Source organism: Biomphalaria glabrata, chromosome 17 (genome assembly GCF_947242115.1).
Source record: "Biomphalaria glabrata chromosome 17, xgBioGlab47.1, whole genome shotgun sequence".
Classification (NCBI taxonomy): Eukaryota; Metazoa; Mollusca; class Gastropoda; family Planorbidae; genus Biomphalaria; species Biomphalaria glabrata.
The window spans coordinates 4004641-4024064 of record NC_074727.1 but is presented as its reverse complement, the minus strand read 5'-3'; the positions used below and the strand labels follow the sequence as shown (position 1 = coordinate 4024064).

Sequence of the window (19424 nt, the reverse complement as noted above, 5' to 3'; positions counted from 1 at the left end):
TATCAAAATTTCGACGGTCCAGAAACTTTGTTTTTTCTAACATTTGTCCGCATTTTTACGGCTTGCAAAACTGTCGTTATCAAGAAGTGTCCGCTTGTAACATGCTCGAAAAAAGTAAATACAGGTTCGGATTAACGACAGTGTGTCTACCAAGGGCCTCATCCTCCAAAAACTAAAATCTGCACATTAATTATTAGAAGGAAAAAAAAGGAAAATGAGATTTAGAAGAACTCTTTGTTTTCCCTTCTAAGATATAGCATGTTTTTAGATGTACGTATGTTTATTCATAAGTGAATCTTTATTTTAAAGCTTTCGAAAAATTGTAAGGGACCTCCGCAAAAATCTTGCCCCGGGGCCTCCAGATACTTCAATCAAACCCTGCATCATTAAACCAATCAATACCAAACAATCAAATAGTCAATCAGTCAATTTTGAGATACGGTAATCTATGAATCCATAAGTTAATCAATCAAATTGTTCAGTGCGATGGCAAGTCAGCCACATATTCACCATAACTCACCATCTGATTGACCTATTCGCCTAAAAGCACCACCAGATTGACCTACTCGCCAAAAAGCACCATCAGATTGACCTACTCGACTAAAAGCACCATCAGATTGACCTACTCGCCTAAAAGCACCATCAGATTGACCTACTCGCCAAAAAGCACCATTAGATTGTCCTAAACTAAAGTTAAGTTTCCCTTTCAGACCAAGCGATCTATAGGGCAGATGATGTTAAGGTCATCTGTTTCTTTGGCCAACGGTTAACGAGCAGGGTGTCATGTGGCCAGCACAACGACTAACCGCCTTCACTTTCCCTAACTAAAGTCAGGTACCCATTAGAGTTGCATTGACCTACTCGCTAAAAATGACCATCTGATTGATCTACTTGCCAAAACGCATCATTGGATTGACCTATTCAAAGCGCCATCATTTGAGCACTCTCACCATATGCAAGCCACTTCTAAACAGGAAATAGCACAGGCGTCTTATTGTTAAATTCTGTAACAGAAATATATAATTATGCATTTCTAATTCTTAGTTTGAATAATTGTAATACTTTATTTTTAGCTGGACGTTATATAAAGAATAAAATAGCTACACTCTCAATATCACTTTTATTTTAGACATTTATCTACTAAACCCAAAACCTATCTGCCTATTAAGATAATACCTTATCTTCTGACACCGTCACTATTTGCGTAACATAAATAAATACAGTAATCAACTAGTACACTCCACAGATTTTCTATTTGGACAAAAGTTCTCCACTTCTGATAAACTACTTGACAAAATCTTTCCCCGTGTATGAAACACCTGATACTTTAAAATGTGTAAATAGCTCTGTAGATATGAAACTTTAATGGCACGGGCTATTATGAACATTTTTTTTTAAAGTGCTGTTAATCAATAATCATTAGGACATATTTAACTGTCATGATCAACTCTGCTACCATTCTATCGATTTTATGCTGCATAGAAGGAAAAAAAATGTGGACAGGTAAAATGTATCTTATAAATGGTCTAGGTCTAGCGCCTCTACTAGACCCTTGGACCACTGCTTGTTTAATGTGTAGGTTTTAGTAACTTGGTTTTAGTGCATATCCTATACCATTACTTATATTTGGCATAACATTTTGGACAAGTCAAACTATTGATCATGACACAAAAAATGAAGCCATCTTAACACAATCTTCATCCCAACAGTGACGTATGCATGCGAGACATGGAAGTCGTCTGCCGAAATTGAGAAAAAACTAAATGTGGCTCAACAAAGATGGCTAAGACGGATTTTAGGAGTTGGTTGATTTTTACTGGGGTGATAGATCTTTATATAATATGTTGTTGTTGTTTTTTTTTATAAATATTTTTAAAATGGGAAAAAATTACAAGTGTCAATCGAATCTCACACCCTAAAAAAAAAACCCAGCTCTATAGATATTAAAGAGTCCCATTGAAACCTCTCTTTATTGTAGGTACCTAATAACAGACTGCAGGTAAAACTTGTCAGGGATTAAGCAGAGCAGCAGACGACATTTGTTCTGCTCCGTTACGTTGGATTGAGTGCAGACTAGATCCGACTACTTTGACACCGTTAGTGTGTATGACAAACTATGACCTGCTGAATAGAGTGGACACGACTACGTTGGCACTTTTAGTTTATATAAATGTGGGAAGCGTGGTCGAGAGGCCAAGTGCACTTGGCTTGGCTACCTAGAAGGGGGCTCGAGGTTCGACACCCGACTCGGGCAAGAGTTGTGTTTACTGAGCGCCTAAAGGCAGCACGGAAAACCAACTCCTAGATACCCCCCCCCCCACTGGTCTACAAATGAGATTGGACCAAAAAGCACTCTGGGCATGCTATAAAGCATGAATGTAGCGCTATATCAAAGCTATAATAATAATAATAATAATATAGAAACTACGACCTGCAGACAACATCCGGCCTGTTCATGTTTTTATTTCAGGGAATACATATATAAAATTAGCATTTTCAAAAATAAGTTCGGACTGTAAAATACGGTCGATCAGTCAACATTATCAAGAAATTGAGTACTGTTCAGGCTTTACAGTGTTTATTACGGCCGGAACCCCCCCCCCTTTTTTTTTTAATAAATGGGCCTCCTTTTAACAATAAACCTTAAGCGTAAGGGTTTATAAAAGTAAATTTCTACAAATCAAATAAGAACATAAAACTAAAATATTAATTAACATAGGTTAGGCCAGTACTTGAATATGCATCTTCTGCAACTCAAGAAAACATTAAGAAACTGGAACAAAAAAACTAAAACAAATTAATTCCACTTATCTTATTCATGGCAAACCAGTAACACAGACTAAAAACGCAAAATACCTAGGTGTTATAATAAATGAAAAACTGTCATGGAATCCACATATTGATGAAACTACAAAAAAATCAAACAAAGCATTAGGATTTATTAAAAGAAATTTCTATAAATCAAATAAGAACATAAAACTAAAATGTTATTTAACCTTGGTTAGGTCAATACTAGAATATGCATCCTCTGTTTGGGACCCCTCGACTCAAGAAAACATTAAGAAACTGGAACAGACACAAAATAGAGCAGTGCGATTCATAACAAACGAATATTCACATTTGACTAGAGTAACACCTTTAGTAAAATCACTAAATTTAGAAAGCCTTCAGGACAGAAGACTCAAAAGTAAAGTAGCAATTATACATAAAACACTGAACCATAATCTCCAAATACAAAAACAAAATTTAATAAAATACTCAGAAAGACACAAAGATAAAGGCACATTTCCCATCCCATATGCTAGGACAAATTTGTACAAATGCTCCTTCTTTCCTAGTGATATTAGAGAGCATGGAATAGGTTGCCTGAATCAGCCAAGAAAACCAACGACTTGGCAAAATTTAAGTCATTGATCAAGGACGTAATCATCTTTTTTTTTAAGTAACGTCTGTATTTGATAAGATAAGATTAATGATGTTCATTGTTTTATGCACGCCGCAGTTCATCGTCATATAGGAAATATAGGAAAACAGTGCTGTGATAAAACAGAATGATAGAAACTAGTATTGTTGAATAAACATTTGGCCTATGTGACTTTCCTTTCCTGTGATTGTCACCAGGACTATATTGATATATTTCCTTAGTTAGTCAAAGTTTTGTGTAACATGGTGTGGTAGTAGTAATTATAATTCTTACATGAAGAATGAATATTCATAAAAATATTTTTATTTAATTTTCTACAATTTTACTTAAACATTGGAGGTGACTAAAAAAATTGTTGACAGTTGACAGTGCTTGGAAAAAAAAAAGAATTGAAGGGGAAGTAACTACGTAATTTGTGATTTCTTTTTTTTTTTATTACCTCCCTTATTGAACTCAGAAAATTCCATTGCCTTGAAAAAAAAAACGTAAGTTTAAGTGTGTCGACGTGGCCATCTAGTTGCTATAATCAGATTAACGTTAAGCTAAAAATAGAAGGGACATTAATAAGGTAAAACTAATCCGCTACACATTGTGAGAATGGTACATGAAAAACGTCAATTTTTTTCACTTCAGATTCAAATGCACCACTTAAAATTTTATAAGTTTCAGTCTTGGAAAGTATGGGTCATTTGTACACATTTTGGTTTGTTGCGTACACATTTGTGTATAGTAGAGAAGGGGATATAAAGCATAAAATATTAACTCCTTATCTCCGTAATTATTTACCGCATTCTGGTGGAATCAACGCTGGTATCGTCGGTTAGGAGAGAAAGAGTTAAGTCTCTCCTTTTTAACACAATAATAATAATCTTCATTATCCGTAAGGAAAGTGTCTTACAATTTGTGCATTACACCAAACAAAATATTATAACTATAAAAAAAAAAAAAAAAAGTACATTCACACCAGACTCACCCAAAAAGTTTATATCAGATTGTTTCTATTTAATAATATGATTGTCAGGGGTACAAAAGAGTGTTCGTCTGTTTGTCTTTGCTATCGGTGTCTTGTATCTCTTCTATGATGGTAAAATCACAAAATCCTGACGCAAGGAGTGATTTTTTATTTCTAGAATCATTTTAGCTTTTTCTATGGTTGTTTGTCTCAAACAGCTACCCAAATGGGGTTGGTTTTTTCGCCAATGATTTTACCAACAGCATTTTAGTTTGCATTTATAATTTTTCCTCAAATATATCTGACTATCTGATTTTTCCTTAGAGTCACTAAAAGACCATAAGGTCCTTAAAAATGTTGAAACTATCATCTTTTTTTCTGATAATGAAAAGTTTAAAAGTTAACATACAAAATGTGTAACAAAAAGAATGAGCATACATACATACATACATACATACATATATACATACATATATACATACATACATACATATATACATACATACATACATACTGTCACAGCTTTCCTATTATATAACTCTTATCTACTTATAACTCGGTAGAAACTACTATAGGTCTCGATACGTCTAGGTGTCCCTGGTTCAGCTGTATTTATAAATCAACAAGTAACACTCGACCAAACACATACACTTTAATCATCTTTACGGCATATCACACACAAGCTGGTCTCTGTCTGCCCACTCTCTGACAACAAAACACAGGATGGCTGCCTGGTCGTGCGGTTTGCGCGCTGGACTGTCGTTCAGATTTATCGATGGTCCCGGGTTCAAACCCTGCCCGCTCCCATCCCCCGTCGTCTTGCGGAAGGTTTGGACTAGGAAGTAATTATCTTCAACTCTGAAGGAACATCCGAAACATGTAAAACATTTTACAAAACAAAACATTTTACAAAACAAACACACTTCCGGTCATTCGCGCAGAGTGTAAAAATAGATTATACATATACATACGTATTACACACATTCATCCGTGACATCTCGCCCCTCCTAAAATTATAATCGATTTACACAAAGATCACTAAATAAAACGATTATAAAACAAATAGTAAACATTACACCAAAATACAACAAAAATGTTCGTTCGGTAGGCCACAAAGGCTCTGGGTATGCCACACAGGCGTGTAGGTAGTCATACAGACTTAAACATAGTCACAATGATCTTGACGTAGTCACACAGACTTCAATGTAATAGACACACAGTCTTAGTTGAAGACACACAGTCTTAGTAGAAGACTCACAGTCTTAATTGAAACATACATATATACATACGCACACACACATACATACACAAATACATACATACATACATACATACATACATACTTACATACATACATACATACATACATACATACATACATACATACATACATACATACATGCATGCAAACATACATACACACATACATACACAAATACATAAATACATACATACATACATACACACATACATACACACAAATTATCAAATGCAAACAATTACATTAAAACCAACGTGTACTGTGTTTTTTGGTCTGATTAGTTGTATAAACATTTCGGTCAATTTGTGCGTCGTAATAGCTAGAAACTTAAATTCCTGTGAACATGCATGCTTTTTTTTTTTCGGGGTGAAATGCGCCACTTGTAATTGTTCAATGCGCCACATTTGGCGCTGGCCCCATATCGGTTGGCCAACCCTGGTCTACCTCCTCTTTCCCTTTAAAGGCAGCAATAATTAACAATAACGAATAGTATTCCCCGGCTAGCATACAAACAATATTATCATTAACTCTTTCTCTCCTAACTAACGATACCAACGTTGATTCCACCAGAATGTGGTAAATAATTACGGAGAGAAAGAGTTAATACATGATTTTTTGCTAAAGCATTTTAGTCCGTGCCTTTAAGAAAGATCGAAATGTCAGGAGTTAATGTCATGCCATTTGTATACGTTGTTTACTGTTTCCACATTACACCGGCAGCCAATAGCTCAATAATTTGTACCTGACCTGAAAACAATGGACAAAAGTCACGTTCAGATTCCATTCCCTCTTCCCTCCCTGCCACCACTCATTCCCCCCCCCTCCCACATCCCCCTCCCCCAGCACCACTTCCGTGTTTAGCTTTTCATGTCCTGAAGAGACCTCGTTAACGGCTTAGCACATAGGTCAGTGCAGGACCGTTAATTGTCAATAAATTCCAAACATGGGGATGGATTTCTAGTCGCTCACTGAACTACACGACAATTGAACTATTTATAGTCCCTTGAGATATAAGCGGGAAGTACACAGGAGCTCTTATAAGAAGTGTGTCTGGTGAATGGGTTGGATGAGTCCTCAAATGTGAGCTGAAGAGCAGGCCAGGGACCGGAAGAGGACCGGAAGCCCTTTTTCCGTACACCGAAAAGTTAATTTAAAATCAACGAAATTTTAAGTGTTCAAATGAAATAGGATCTTGTCATTTCAACCCTACCTAACCAGGGGTGGACAGGTATCAAAATCGGCCCTGGCATTACCATATAAACCGGCCCACTAATGGTATGTCATATCTTGTGCCTTGGGCTTAGGGGGGATTTTTTTCAGTTTGAGTGTGTGTGCATTGAAAAAAAAAATTATTTGGTCGCGAACAGACCGGCCCATTCGGTGCCGGCCCACCGGGCATTTGCCCGTTTGCCCATATAGCCAGTCCGCCCCTGTACCTAACCCACCTAACCCAGTATAGTATCTACTCCGCCACTAAAAGAAAAATGACTTAAAATAAGGATTGAATTTAAAAAAAAAAAACTATCGAAAGTGAAGGATAAAAGAGAGGCCACTGTTTGGAATCATTTTAGCCATTACATAGTTGTCACGTGATAATAATCGCCAAGGCCAAGATTGACGTTGTTTAATTGACACAATACAGAATGCTTGCGTTTTAGAAATAACAGTAAATTTCAAATGCTAGTAAAAATAGCCTAAGGAGTTAAGAATAGAGTCCTAGTTCTTTCTTAACTCTTTCTCTCCATAATTATTTACCACATTCTGATGGAATCAACGTTGGTATCGTCAGTTAGGAGAGAAAGAGTTAAACTAATTTTAGAGAAGATCTAAATACATTTAATCAGTTTAAAGCTTCATGTTAAATAATTTAGTGAATCTATTATTGAAATTAAACTTGTGTGTATAAAGTGCGTGTGATTTTGTTCTCGAAGAACTTAGAAGTTGTCATCCGTTAAGAGGCACGTTTTTATCTCTTCACCCAAACAAGAATTTCCGGCGTACTTGTGAGTAACCTTTGGCTTCCGAACCTGGGGTCCTGGTTTCAAATCTCGTTGAAGACTAGGATTAAAAATTTTGGGAAATTTTTGGGAGCCCTTGAGTCCACCCAAATCTACTGGGGAAGGTAAAGGCGGCTGGTCGTTGTGATGGCCATATGACGCCCTGCTAGTTAACCGTCCACATAACTCTAATGGGTATCTGACTTAAGTTGGGTAAAGTAACGGCGGTTTGTCTGTGTGCTAGCCACATGAAACCCTGCTCGTTAACCGTTGGCCAAAAAAACAGATGATCTTAACATCATCTGCCCTATAGACTGCTTGGTCTGAAAGAGGAACTTAACATTTTTTTTACTTGTGAACAACGGGTCACCATGCATACTTCTGAATGTACCAAGACGTAACTGCCCAAGGAATTAATCATGACAATGGTACTCCCTTGTTTTCTGTTTCCATTGTGTATATAATTGTAAATGAGTTTGCAGACTATGAATTTTATTGTTCAAACTTTATTTTAAAGCAAAATTTCGTGAAACAAAAATGGTGGAAGAAGAAGTAAAAAAAGAAATTGAGGCAGACTTAAAGCATGGAGTGAGGCAGAGGAATATGAACATCAAATAAGGCAGAGGCGTACACCAAATGAGCCAGAGAATTATGACAATCAAGTGAGGCAGAGGCTTATGAACATCGAGGCAGAGGCTTTTGAACACCGAGGCAGAGGCTTATCAACATCAAGTGATGTAAAGACTTACGAACATCAAAATAACTATATCATACCTTCTAGCATCCTCATTCCCCTTAACTCTGCCATTTTCCTGAGTTTCTCTTCCAGAGTTAACTCCTCTTCCTCATGGTCTACCGTTTTTCTTCCACTGCCTGAAAACCTTCCAGATTTTTCATCTTCTTCAATTCTGCCAAGTGAGCCAGGGTTAAAGGGCTTTCGTAGTGACATGACCGTCTCAGCCCCTTGTAAGTCCATTACAGAATAACTCCATGGGTCAAAACATTTCTAAGTCTTTCTCCCCATTGCCTGAAAGCATTAAAACAAAAGCAAAATTTTAAAAAAAGCTTTTAAAAAAAGCTTTTCTAAAGGGTTAGAACTCCATCCTTAACTCTTTTTCTCCGTAATTATTTACCACATTCTGGTGGAATCAACGCTGGTATCGTCAGTTAGGAGAGAAAGAGTTAAAACTATACCTACCAATAATGTACAAGCTATTTCCCTTATTTGATATCAAACAAGATAATTAATTACCAATAATTATTGACTATTGGAGTATTTTTGTGTATTGATTCATGTTTTGTTAGGTGTAATAAAGAAATGTTTAAAGTATGAACTTGATCGGAGAAGGGGTAAGGGAGAAATAGCCTTGAAACTTATTTAGAAGGACTATACCCAACAAATTTAGCCATATCTGTGAATATGAAGCATTGGTTTCCCTTGTTGCTATTAAACAAAGACATTAGTTAGCAATTGTTTTAATTGGTTACTTTATTTTTTTTTATATTCATCTATGTCAATGAATAATTGTGCGAAGTTTCAACCTGATCCGAAAATGGGTGTGGGAGAAATAACGTGTACACACTTTTTACCAGACAGACAGATTGACTTGATATAAGCTTGTAATGATTTCAAAATTGAACCTAAACGTCCTGGTTCTAAAGTTTGCACACGTGGGATAGTATAAACGTCTTATCTTTATTTACAGAGCACATACACACACACACTCAAATGTTAGTCCAAATCATAGATTGCACATTCCCTCCCCCTCTAAAAATAGATGTTTCCCCCCAAACATGACTAAGATAATGGTGCCCATTATTTCAAGGCAGTCTACTGTTTTACATGTAGAGTGACATCGTTTATACAGTTTATACAGTATCATCGCTGGGTTAGACAGTTGTATTGTATTGTATGAAAAGCAATGCTCCTTTCATGTCTTTTCTAATTCATAGGTAATAAATCGTCGGCTCTGACTCAGTAGCTCTTAGGCAGCGGTTCCCAATTAGTGTGCCTCACCAGCCTCATGTAACACTACCAACACACACACAGTTTCTATTAACACAGCAAAGCGACAAGTGTAGAGCGTTGTGATGTTGACATTCTAGTTTTGTTTACGATTGTTGGGCGTCCTTAGTGACGACGCCAAAACAATGGAGCTTCGCATTTGTTAAATACTCTACTTCCTGTGCCTACGAATTTAGGGTCTCTAAAAATTTCGTGACTGAAAAGAAAGTCACAACCTTCCAGTTCTCAAATGAGTAATAAAGATCTAACACAGGGGTTCTCAACCTGTGAGTCGCGACCCCCTTGGGGGTCGATTGACGATTTGCCAGGGGTCGCCAAAGACCATTGACAAGATGGATTGTTATTGTCTATTCTTCTATTGCTGTGTCTGTGTGCGGGGGGGGGGGGGGCGGCTAAGTGGGTGATAGTAAAAAAGGGGTCGCCGAGCATAAAAGGTTGAGAACCGCTGATCTAACATAACTTTGGAAAAGCCCAACTACATTTACATGGGGATTGTGCTGACTACACAATGGCGCCATAATCCATGGGCAAACACAATATGAAGTTATTTAAATTACCTGAACTTTGTACCGATTGTTAGTGAATGTCAGAATTGTATTTCACAGCGGGAAAAACAACAACTCATATGAACATTTTGTTGTTTTCTCCGTATCTGTACTATAACCAGAGAATAAGAGTTATGGTCCCTCTTTCCAAAGACTGTAATCGATTGTTTTCTACATTTCTTCTCGTAAATAAAAAAAAAATCAAACTTCTCTAGACTCTCCGGAATTCTTTAAAAAAAAAAAAAAGTCAGGCAGTGATTTTAAAAAATCGACATTCCTTTGATTTCCTGTTTGTTTCGTGGTCTACTGATATTCTGATTCTATTGATTTTTTGTAGACTTAGACCCACAACATAGAAGTGAATCAAAACATAGACTAGATCTAATCCCTAAGTAATGCAGTTCGCGTAGGTCGCAATCAATAATGACTATATCATCATTAAACAGAATAGTTATTCCCCTTTACTCATCCCAGTATTAATTCCCTTTGTTCAATCTAAAATTTGTCGTTAAAAATGCAGTCTGTCGTCGAATACAAACTTTCTTGGCTTTATTCAGAAACAGTTATTTATACACTTGATCCAGAGGAAATTTGACAACAGTTTTTAAAATTAAAAAAATTAAAAAAAAAAATGTTATGTTGTGTATATGGCGCACTTACAAGACTTACTGTTCGACAGTCAGTATAGTAACGCACCATAGTTGAGGGACCTTGAACGCGACATTTAGTGACGTCACCGGTAAGTAGGTTCGAGAATATTTATGTTATTATTAGTCAGTTGGTGTTCGGACTTCAAGAGGAAAACTTCGTATTACGGACAGAGACTCCATTGTGCCCTTTTCAGTATCAAACTCCATTCATGTCTAGAACGGTTTGGACTTAAACCTTTAACCTTGTTAAGTTGTTACATGTGTAAGCATAGTTCTGAAGTAGTTTAAGCGCATCTAATACATCCGTACAAGAAATCCAGACATTTCCAGTAATCTGTCGAAGTTAGACAGCCATCAACAACTACAGTATCAAGGCATATCACACTACCCTTTATTATATATATTTATAGGTCTGTGGGTCCACGTTAAACAAGATCTAAGAGAGTGGCCAGATTTACGACAGTATAAGACTGTGGCCGCCCCCAGGTCATCATAATTAATAAGCATCTCTGCATTGCAAGAATGTTTTTTTTTCACAAAATGTGGTTATTAAAGATAAATAATAAGGAGAATTGCGAGTACTAAATTACTTTCAACACAAATATGACATGCTAGGTGTATTTATAATGAAGAGGGTAGTGACCTACACCATAAACTGACGTAATCCACAGACTTACAGAAGTGTCTTCAAAATATAAGATGATTACGTTCAACGCGTATCTATGTGTTAATCTAGCCGTGATAATGAAATTCAGTTAAGCCATCGGTTTTTCTGGCTGATTTATTGCAACCCGTTCCAAGCTCTAATAGCACAAGTGAATCTGGTGAATTTGTATGAATTTATCCTAGCATGTGGAATAAGAAATGTGCTTAATCTATGTGGCTTTCTAAGTATTTTATTAGGCTGTGTTTTCGTATGTGTAAGCTATGGTTAAGTGTTTTATGTATTATTGTTTATCCTTTTCAGGAGGGGCCTCCACTTACTAAGATCCGGCACTGCAGTTAAATGTCCGAGAGAAAAATCGGAAAACATAATGAGAAGGGGAGACAAATTGCCTTGAAAACAAAAACAGTACTTAAAAGTAAGCGTTAAGTGTGTGTGTGAGAGAGAGAGAGAGAGAGAGAGAGAGTGTGTGCAAATGTGTATGTATGTCTATGTATATATGCATATGTGTATGTGTTTATGTTGTGTGTGTGTGTGTTAGTGTGGAGGCACGATCACAAAAAAAAGGTAATCCAATACTGTAGACAGAAACAGATCCTTACCATCACAACTGCTAGGTCCATTTTATGATCCCAGAATCCTTAGATCTAGTTTCACAATCGACTAGGCTGTGAGCCTCTGGGTCTGTCTCCGAGGCACGTTTCGCCCCCCGAGGCGAAATCCATTGGCTCAGAGCAAGTCCGAAATTAGGTCGACACCTGGGGGGGGGGGGGGTCGCTAGGAACATAACACAGGACATTTTTTTTCCCTTTTATTTCTCAGAGACAAACCAGGTAAACAACTGGCCCGGGGGGGGGGGATGGGGGGCGAGGGGGGGGGGGGGTTCTTATAACATTCTACAGTACGTGCTAGTCTAAAATATAAAAAAGGCGTGGGAGTGGGCGATGTTCATTGTTGCGCAGTGGTCATGGAATTTGACGTCCCCTTGGGCGATGTTCATTATTGCGCAGTGGTCATAGAACTTGACGTCCCCTTGGGCGATGTTATGATCAGGGCAGAATATTTGTAAGCAGGCTACCCTAGATCTAGAATTAAATGAGGTTTTTTTTTTGTTTTTTCTGAAGCGGGACAGTGCTTGTAATTAGTGTGGGAGGTGGGGTGGTGGTGGAATGTTGACTTCTTTGCCCATAATGATTTGGCGGAATTCGTTTGAACGAGCATTGACCTAATTTTAGGTCAGAATATGGTTTAACTCCTTCTCTCCTAACTGACGATACCAGCGTTGATTCCACCAGAATGTGGTAAATAATTACGGAGAGAAAGAGTTAAGTAAGAGTAAGATGGATTGGGCAGGGGGTAAAGGTATTCTAGCTGACACAGAGATTCGGCACTGGTGTATTTAGTAAAATAGCTTGCATTCCTTGACATCCTCTGTCCCTTGACTTTTTGTCGTACGGGTGATGTGTCAGTTGGCGTAATCAAATCTCTCGAGCTGCTGTTTTTTAGCAGGATATCAAAGAGACAGGCCGGTCCAATATCTTGTACATTGTCCAGACATTTTTTTCTTAGGACGACCCAGTCTTAGTGCCCCCTCCACTGTACCTTAAAGAATGACTGTTGACAGTGAGTCATGTCTTACAATATGACCAAACCAGCTCAGCTTTTTGTATTTTCACAGTAAAAAAAAAATAATTTTTAAAAATTATACTGGAACATCGCCAGCCAACTTGTTAACTTGTAACAGTACAAACTCATTTGTCTTCTTTTCTTGGTATCTGATACCCAACACCATTTGTCTTCTTTTCTTGGTATCTGATACCCAACACCATTTGTCTTCTTTTCTTGGTATCTTATACCCAACACAATTTGTCTTCTTTCTTGGTATCTGATACCCAACACCATTTGTCTTCGTTTCCTGGTATCTGATACCCAACACCATTTGTCTTCGTTTCCTGGTATCTGATACCCAACACCATTTGTCTTCGTTTCCTGGTATCTGATACCCAACACCATTTGTCTTCGTTTCCTGGTATCTGATACCCAACACCATTTGTCTTCGTTTCCTGGTATCTGATACCCAACACCATTTGTCTTCGTTTCCTGGTATCTGATACCCAACACCATTTGTCTTCGTTTCCTGGTATCTGATACCCAACACCATTTGTCTTCGTTTCCTGGTATCTGATACCCAACACGATTTGTCTTCGTTTCCTGGTATCTGATACCCAGCATTTTTCTGTAGCATTTACCCTCAAAGGCACGAATTCTTCTTTCAGCCTCAGCGTCCAGTGTCCAACTTTCACCACCACCATATAGAAGTACAGAGACCACTAACGAAGCAAACAGTTTTAATTTTAAAGGCACATTCCTCGTCCCATATGCTAGGACAAATTTGTACAAATGCTCCTTCTTCCCTAGTGTTATTAGAGCCAGCCATGAAAACCAATGACTTGACAGAATTTAAGTCATTGGTTAGCATGCATGACTAGATTAACCTAGGAAAGACACAAAGATAAAGACAAATTTGTACAAATACTCCTTCTTCCCTAGTGCTATTAGAGCATGGAATGGGTTGCCTGAGCTAGCCAGGAAAACCAGTGACTTGGCAGAATTTACGTCATTGGTTAATATGCATGACTGAATGCATGACGCGTAGGACGTAATCATCAACTTTTTTGAAGTAACGTCTGTATTATATAAGATAAGATCATGTATTATATAAGATATGATAAGGAACACACGTAGGGCGTAATTATCTTTTTTGAAGTAACGTCTGTATTTTATAAGATAATATAATGACACTCGCCTGTTGATAATTATTTCAGCCAACAGAAGAATACGATGGACAAAAAACGTCTTGGGATTGGAAGGTAGAAAAGCAAAGAGAACACAAGGGGGGGGGGGAACCAAGTAGAGAGTAGAGGGGAGGGGCAAAGAAAGAGGGTCCAAAAAAATACGTTCAGAGAGTATAAAAAGGAGGGCGAGAGAAAAATAATGGAGTAGAAGAAATACAGGGCAATCAGCAATGTGATTAAAAGAAACAATGGCACTGTCAGGTTATAATATGACACAAAGAGTGACACGGTGACACTACACGCGTTGCAGAATGAGAGAGAGAGAGAGAGAGAGAGGTACAAGACTACAAAAAAAAACTAATTAGTTACAGACTTACATTTGGACTCAGCGATTGATTAAATCTAAGAGGAGGTGTGAATGTGTTTTCCTAAAGTGAGAGAAACAGATAGTGAGAGAGAGGCAGCGAGGAATAGAGAGATGGAGTGAAAGAGAAGGGAGGGAGAGAAAGGAGGAGAAAAATAAGAGAAGGTCGAGAATAACAAAGAGGGAGAGAGGGAGAAATCACAAGTACATAACAAACTTTTTTACCAGACAAACAGATAGACAGAGTTGATATAAGCTCTGTAAGAAAACCTTTACTACAGTTGTAAAGGCATTAAGAAGGGCGGAGTAACGGAGGTGCTCGCAGGAAGTGCTATTGCAGATTTTCACGATACACTAAAGTTCACTAAACAATGTCAAGGACGCTAAAAGGAACTTTAAAATTGCCAACTAAATAATTGTTACAAAGGGAAAATCTTAAAAGATTTGATTACTCACAGTTACAAGTGCGGACTACGTAATTTTAAACTCGCCAAGAAACCGAGAGAAAAAGCATGGCTTATCATCACGCCCATTACTTTGTACACCAGATACACCGAAAAACTTGCTATTTATAGTCCTTTCTCCATGTGTGAAAATCTCCAATAAAGATCAACTTAGGCGCCATTTTTTCTTACACTGGCCTATACGAAAGCAGTTGGCAGCAGACGGTATCTGAAAAGAGACAGCCGGAAAACTCTACGAAGGACGAGGGACAATCATTGAGACCCAAAAGAAAATCCCTTGCCGAAGAAAACGTCTTTGTATGCTGAGGTGACAAGATACGCAGGTCACAACTGGACTTGAGACTTTGAGTAATCATGTGAAGCACTGCAATCGGGTTAGTCCCTGAAATATGAGGGCGTTGCCTTTCTTAATGGCGTTGCTATTTAACTTATATATATAACAAACATGATCATTTATTTATTTCTGCCAATTATAAAAACAAAAGTCAAAAGTTCATAAGTAATCTTATTTCTGCCCCCTAACAAAATTAAGCCTTTAAACAAGCAAAAGGAAAAAAAAAGAATACTTTTTTTTTTTAAACGAAAGCTTATCTAGGGGGAAATAACCGCTAATTAGGTCTACTACTATTTATCTGAAAGTTACCGAGTTTAGCTTTCTTTCTGCTAATAAAAACACAATTAATTAATTAGTGTTAAATGATTATTTAATTGGTTAATTTTTTTGGATTGATTCGTGTATTGTTATCGACTATAATTAATTATGCAAAATTTCAAGTTGATTCGAGAATGGGAAGACAAAGAAAGAACGTGTCAAAACGTAATAAGGGGACTAAATCCATATATATATATATATATATATATATATATATATATATCCATATATATATATATATATATATATATATATATATATATATATATATATATATATATATATATATATATATATGTGTGTGTGTGTGTGTGTGTGTGTGTGTGTGTGTGTGTGTGTAAGTAGCATTTATATCACTTATTTTGAAATCAAACAAAATAATTAATCACCAACAATTAATTAACTATAATCACCAACAATTAATTAACTAATTATTTATTCTTTTTGATTGAATCATGTCTTGTCAGGCTTTTGTAAACTAATGTTGTAAAGTTTTAACTTTCTTCGAGAATGGGAAAAAGGTATTAAAACTTTTTACTAAACAGACAGACGGACATACAGAGCAAATTGAAATAAGTTTTGTACACACACAAAAAAAAAAACCCCTGAGTTTTTCAAATCCTAAATTTCCAATCAATATCTTTCTTTAATTGCTTTGTAGCGGAACGCAAAGAGATAGGATAAACAGCAATGAGTAACGAGAGGTGGGGGTTAGGGGGAGAGAATATACATTGATCCCTTAGACCAGTGGTTCTCAACCTTATAGGCTCGGCGACCCCTTTTTACAACCCCCCACTCTGCCGCGACCCCCCCCCCCTCCTCATACACACACAGCAATAGAAGAATGGACAAAAACAATTAATTTTATTTCGATGGTCTTAGGCGACCCCTGGCAAATCGTCAATCGACCCACAAAGGGGTCGCGACCCACAGGTTGAGAACCCCTGCCTTAGACACTGCTAGGTATTGGGATCCCAAGGTTTCTTATCAAGAGCGACCATTGTGTAGGGAGATAACTTCAGATAAGGTTTCGCGTTCTTCCTAACTGACAATACTAACAAGGGGCTAACACGTCGCGGTGATCTGCCTTGAAAGCGTCAGGGGCCGCCACTCACCGCGTCAAAGGTAGCGGTAGAAACAATAGAAGTTGTTCTATCCTGAACGTTTCATGCATCAATGACCAGCAGCCACACTTCTATATTTTAGTCTACTAACACACACACACACACATTTAAAGACCGCATCACAAACCAAGACATTAGAGACAGTGTTACTGCTGCGATTGGACCCCATGATGACCTGCTAACTACTGTAAAAAAAAAAACGCAAGCTAAAACTCTATGGCCATGTTACAAGGTTTTCGGGCCTCGCAAAGACCTTCCTTCAGGGAACAGTACCAGGAAAAAGAAGAAGAGGCAGACAGAGAAAGCGATAGGAAGACAACACAAAAGAATGGACGGGCCTGCCATTGAACGAGGCTCTAACTAAGGCAAAAGAGAAAGAGGAATGGAGAAAGACGGTCTACAAATCTTGCATGGTGCCCCCACGATCCAACAGACTAATGGGTAGGTCAAGGTAAAAAAGGTAAACACACACACACATGTAACTCCGATTACACTTTATCTTTTAACAAAGCTTATATCAACTCTGCCAGGTAAAATGTTTGTCCACGTTATTTCTTCCACACCCCATTCTTATATCAAGATGAAACTTTGCACAATTATTCATTGGCTTAGACAAGACATGAATCAATAATTAGTCAATGAATGACTGGTAATTATTTTGTTTGATACCAACAAGGGAAATTAATCCTTCAGTATCTGTAATAGACACACTAAAACAGCATGAGCTTCACTAAACACAATGATTTTATTTGTCTCTATTTATGTTCTTTACTCCAGCCACTTGTTCTCTAAAACTGACCTCCTTTTACACACAGTCCTGACACACTGCTGTTCACTCAACCATGTACACTCAAGGTCCACTGGTCATTTCACACACAGGCACACACACGCTGCACTACCAGCCACTCAAAAACACATACACTGACTATCACAGTATTGACAGATAATTTTTAACACGTCATTTCTCCCAAAAACCCATTCTCGGATCAAGTCGAACCAATTATTTATTGTACCTAACAAAACACCAATCAATGAGAAACGTTAACCCGTTAGTCAATTAATTATTGGTAATTAATTATTTTGTTTAATAATGATTAAGGGAAATAAATTCTACATTATTAAGACATAAGCTTTGTTTTGTTTTTTTTAATTGTACTAGAATGGTGCGGTGGTATAAGTTGAATTAGCCCCCCCTTTTTTTTTTACATTTTGCTTAAACGTTTGAAACAAACAATAGATCACTAAAAAAAAAAACTTCTATTTTCACAAGACAAAGTGGTTAGCGTACTGGCTCGCGGAGGCTTGAGCTCTCCAATTCAAATTCAAGTACTACATCTTTTATATATATATATATAATACATTTAAAAGCGATCACGGTAACTTTAACAATGATCCCCGCTCCCTGTTTTCTTTCGGATCCTTTACCATTTTCCTAACTGGTCTAGACAAGTGATAGCGCATTGAGAAAGCTAATAGCATGAAATTGTGCTAAACAAAAAACATTTGGGGAGAATATTTCTAATCACACTGATTTATTATTGTTAGCCCAGTGCCGATCTATTACAGGACTGGTCCAAGCTGCTACAGCAAAATTTAATATAAGCTTTGCTTTTTTTTTAAAAGTATTTTTTATGTTTTCTTGTTTTCCTGTAAGGTAGAAAAGTCATAAGACTTTTTTTTTTAAGTAGCCTACATACATTCTAGCAATAGAATTGAGATGCTACAGAAGGATCTTAGGTATCACTTTCAATTACCGCATCACAAACCAAGAGATTAGAGACAGGGTTACTGAAGCGATCGGACCCTATAATGACCTGCTAACTTTTGTAAAGAAATGAAAGCTAAAAATATATTACAAGATCCACGGGGCTAACAAAGACCTTCCTTCGGGGAACAGTACCAGGAAAAAGAAGAAGAGGCAGACAGAGAAAGCGATGGGAGGACAACATAAAAGAATGGACGGGCCTACCATTGATAGAGGTTTTAAACAAGGCAAAAGACAGGGAGGAATGGAGAAAGACGGTCGACAAATCTTGCTTGGTGCCCCAACGATCCAACAGACTTAGGGATAGGTAAGGTAAAAAAAAAAAACATAAATTCTTAACTACGTACTGACCTTAAATACATAGTACTAGTGTGTAATCTTGACCTACATAAGTTACTTTAAAAAGTAGATTATGCCATACAGCTCAAATATCGAAATCGAATGTAATCCCTCGAATCCTCCGTATACTTCCTAAACACAGGGATCTGTGTTGACACAGTTATCTCCAGTGAGCTCTCTTGAAGAAAAAAAAAACAAGTAATTTTAACCTCCTTTCAGTTTCATTAACAATGAAAGAAATGCAAACAGAAGACGTGCTTTGGGGAGCTAGATCTAGATATCTATAAATACAGCAACATGACAAGAGAACTGGTTGGATTACACAAGTGTTTGTCCTTCCCGCTGGCAGACAAAGCTGAGATCTCGCGGAGCAGTCAACACATTTCAAATCTTCCTCGACCT

The 19424-nt window shown here is 37.4% G+C and overlaps 1 protein-coding gene across 3 annotated transcripts in view; it reads right to left on the bottom strand.

The window, feature by feature from the left end:
- The window catches only part of LOC106075944 (cytosolic carboxypeptidase 2-like), a 95881-nt gene extending 76540 nt beyond the window's left edge, over positions 1 to 19341 (bottom strand). For 2 of the 3 annotated variants that reach the window (XM_056015934.1, XM_056015935.1), the window contains exons 1-2: positions 19035 to 19339; positions 8409 to 8661 (exon numbers count right to left, since the gene is read on the bottom strand). In XM_056015934.1, coding sequence (XP_055871909.1) covers positions 8409 to 8610 — 202 coding nt within the window. In that variant the 5' untranslated portion in view covers positions 8611 to 8661; positions 19035 to 19339. Of the gene's footprint in view, positions 1 to 8408; positions 8662 to 19034 lie in introns of all 3 variants that reach the window. The other variant, XM_056015937.1, reaches the window with a different exon arrangement.
- Positions 19342 to 19424: the final 83 nt, after the last annotated feature.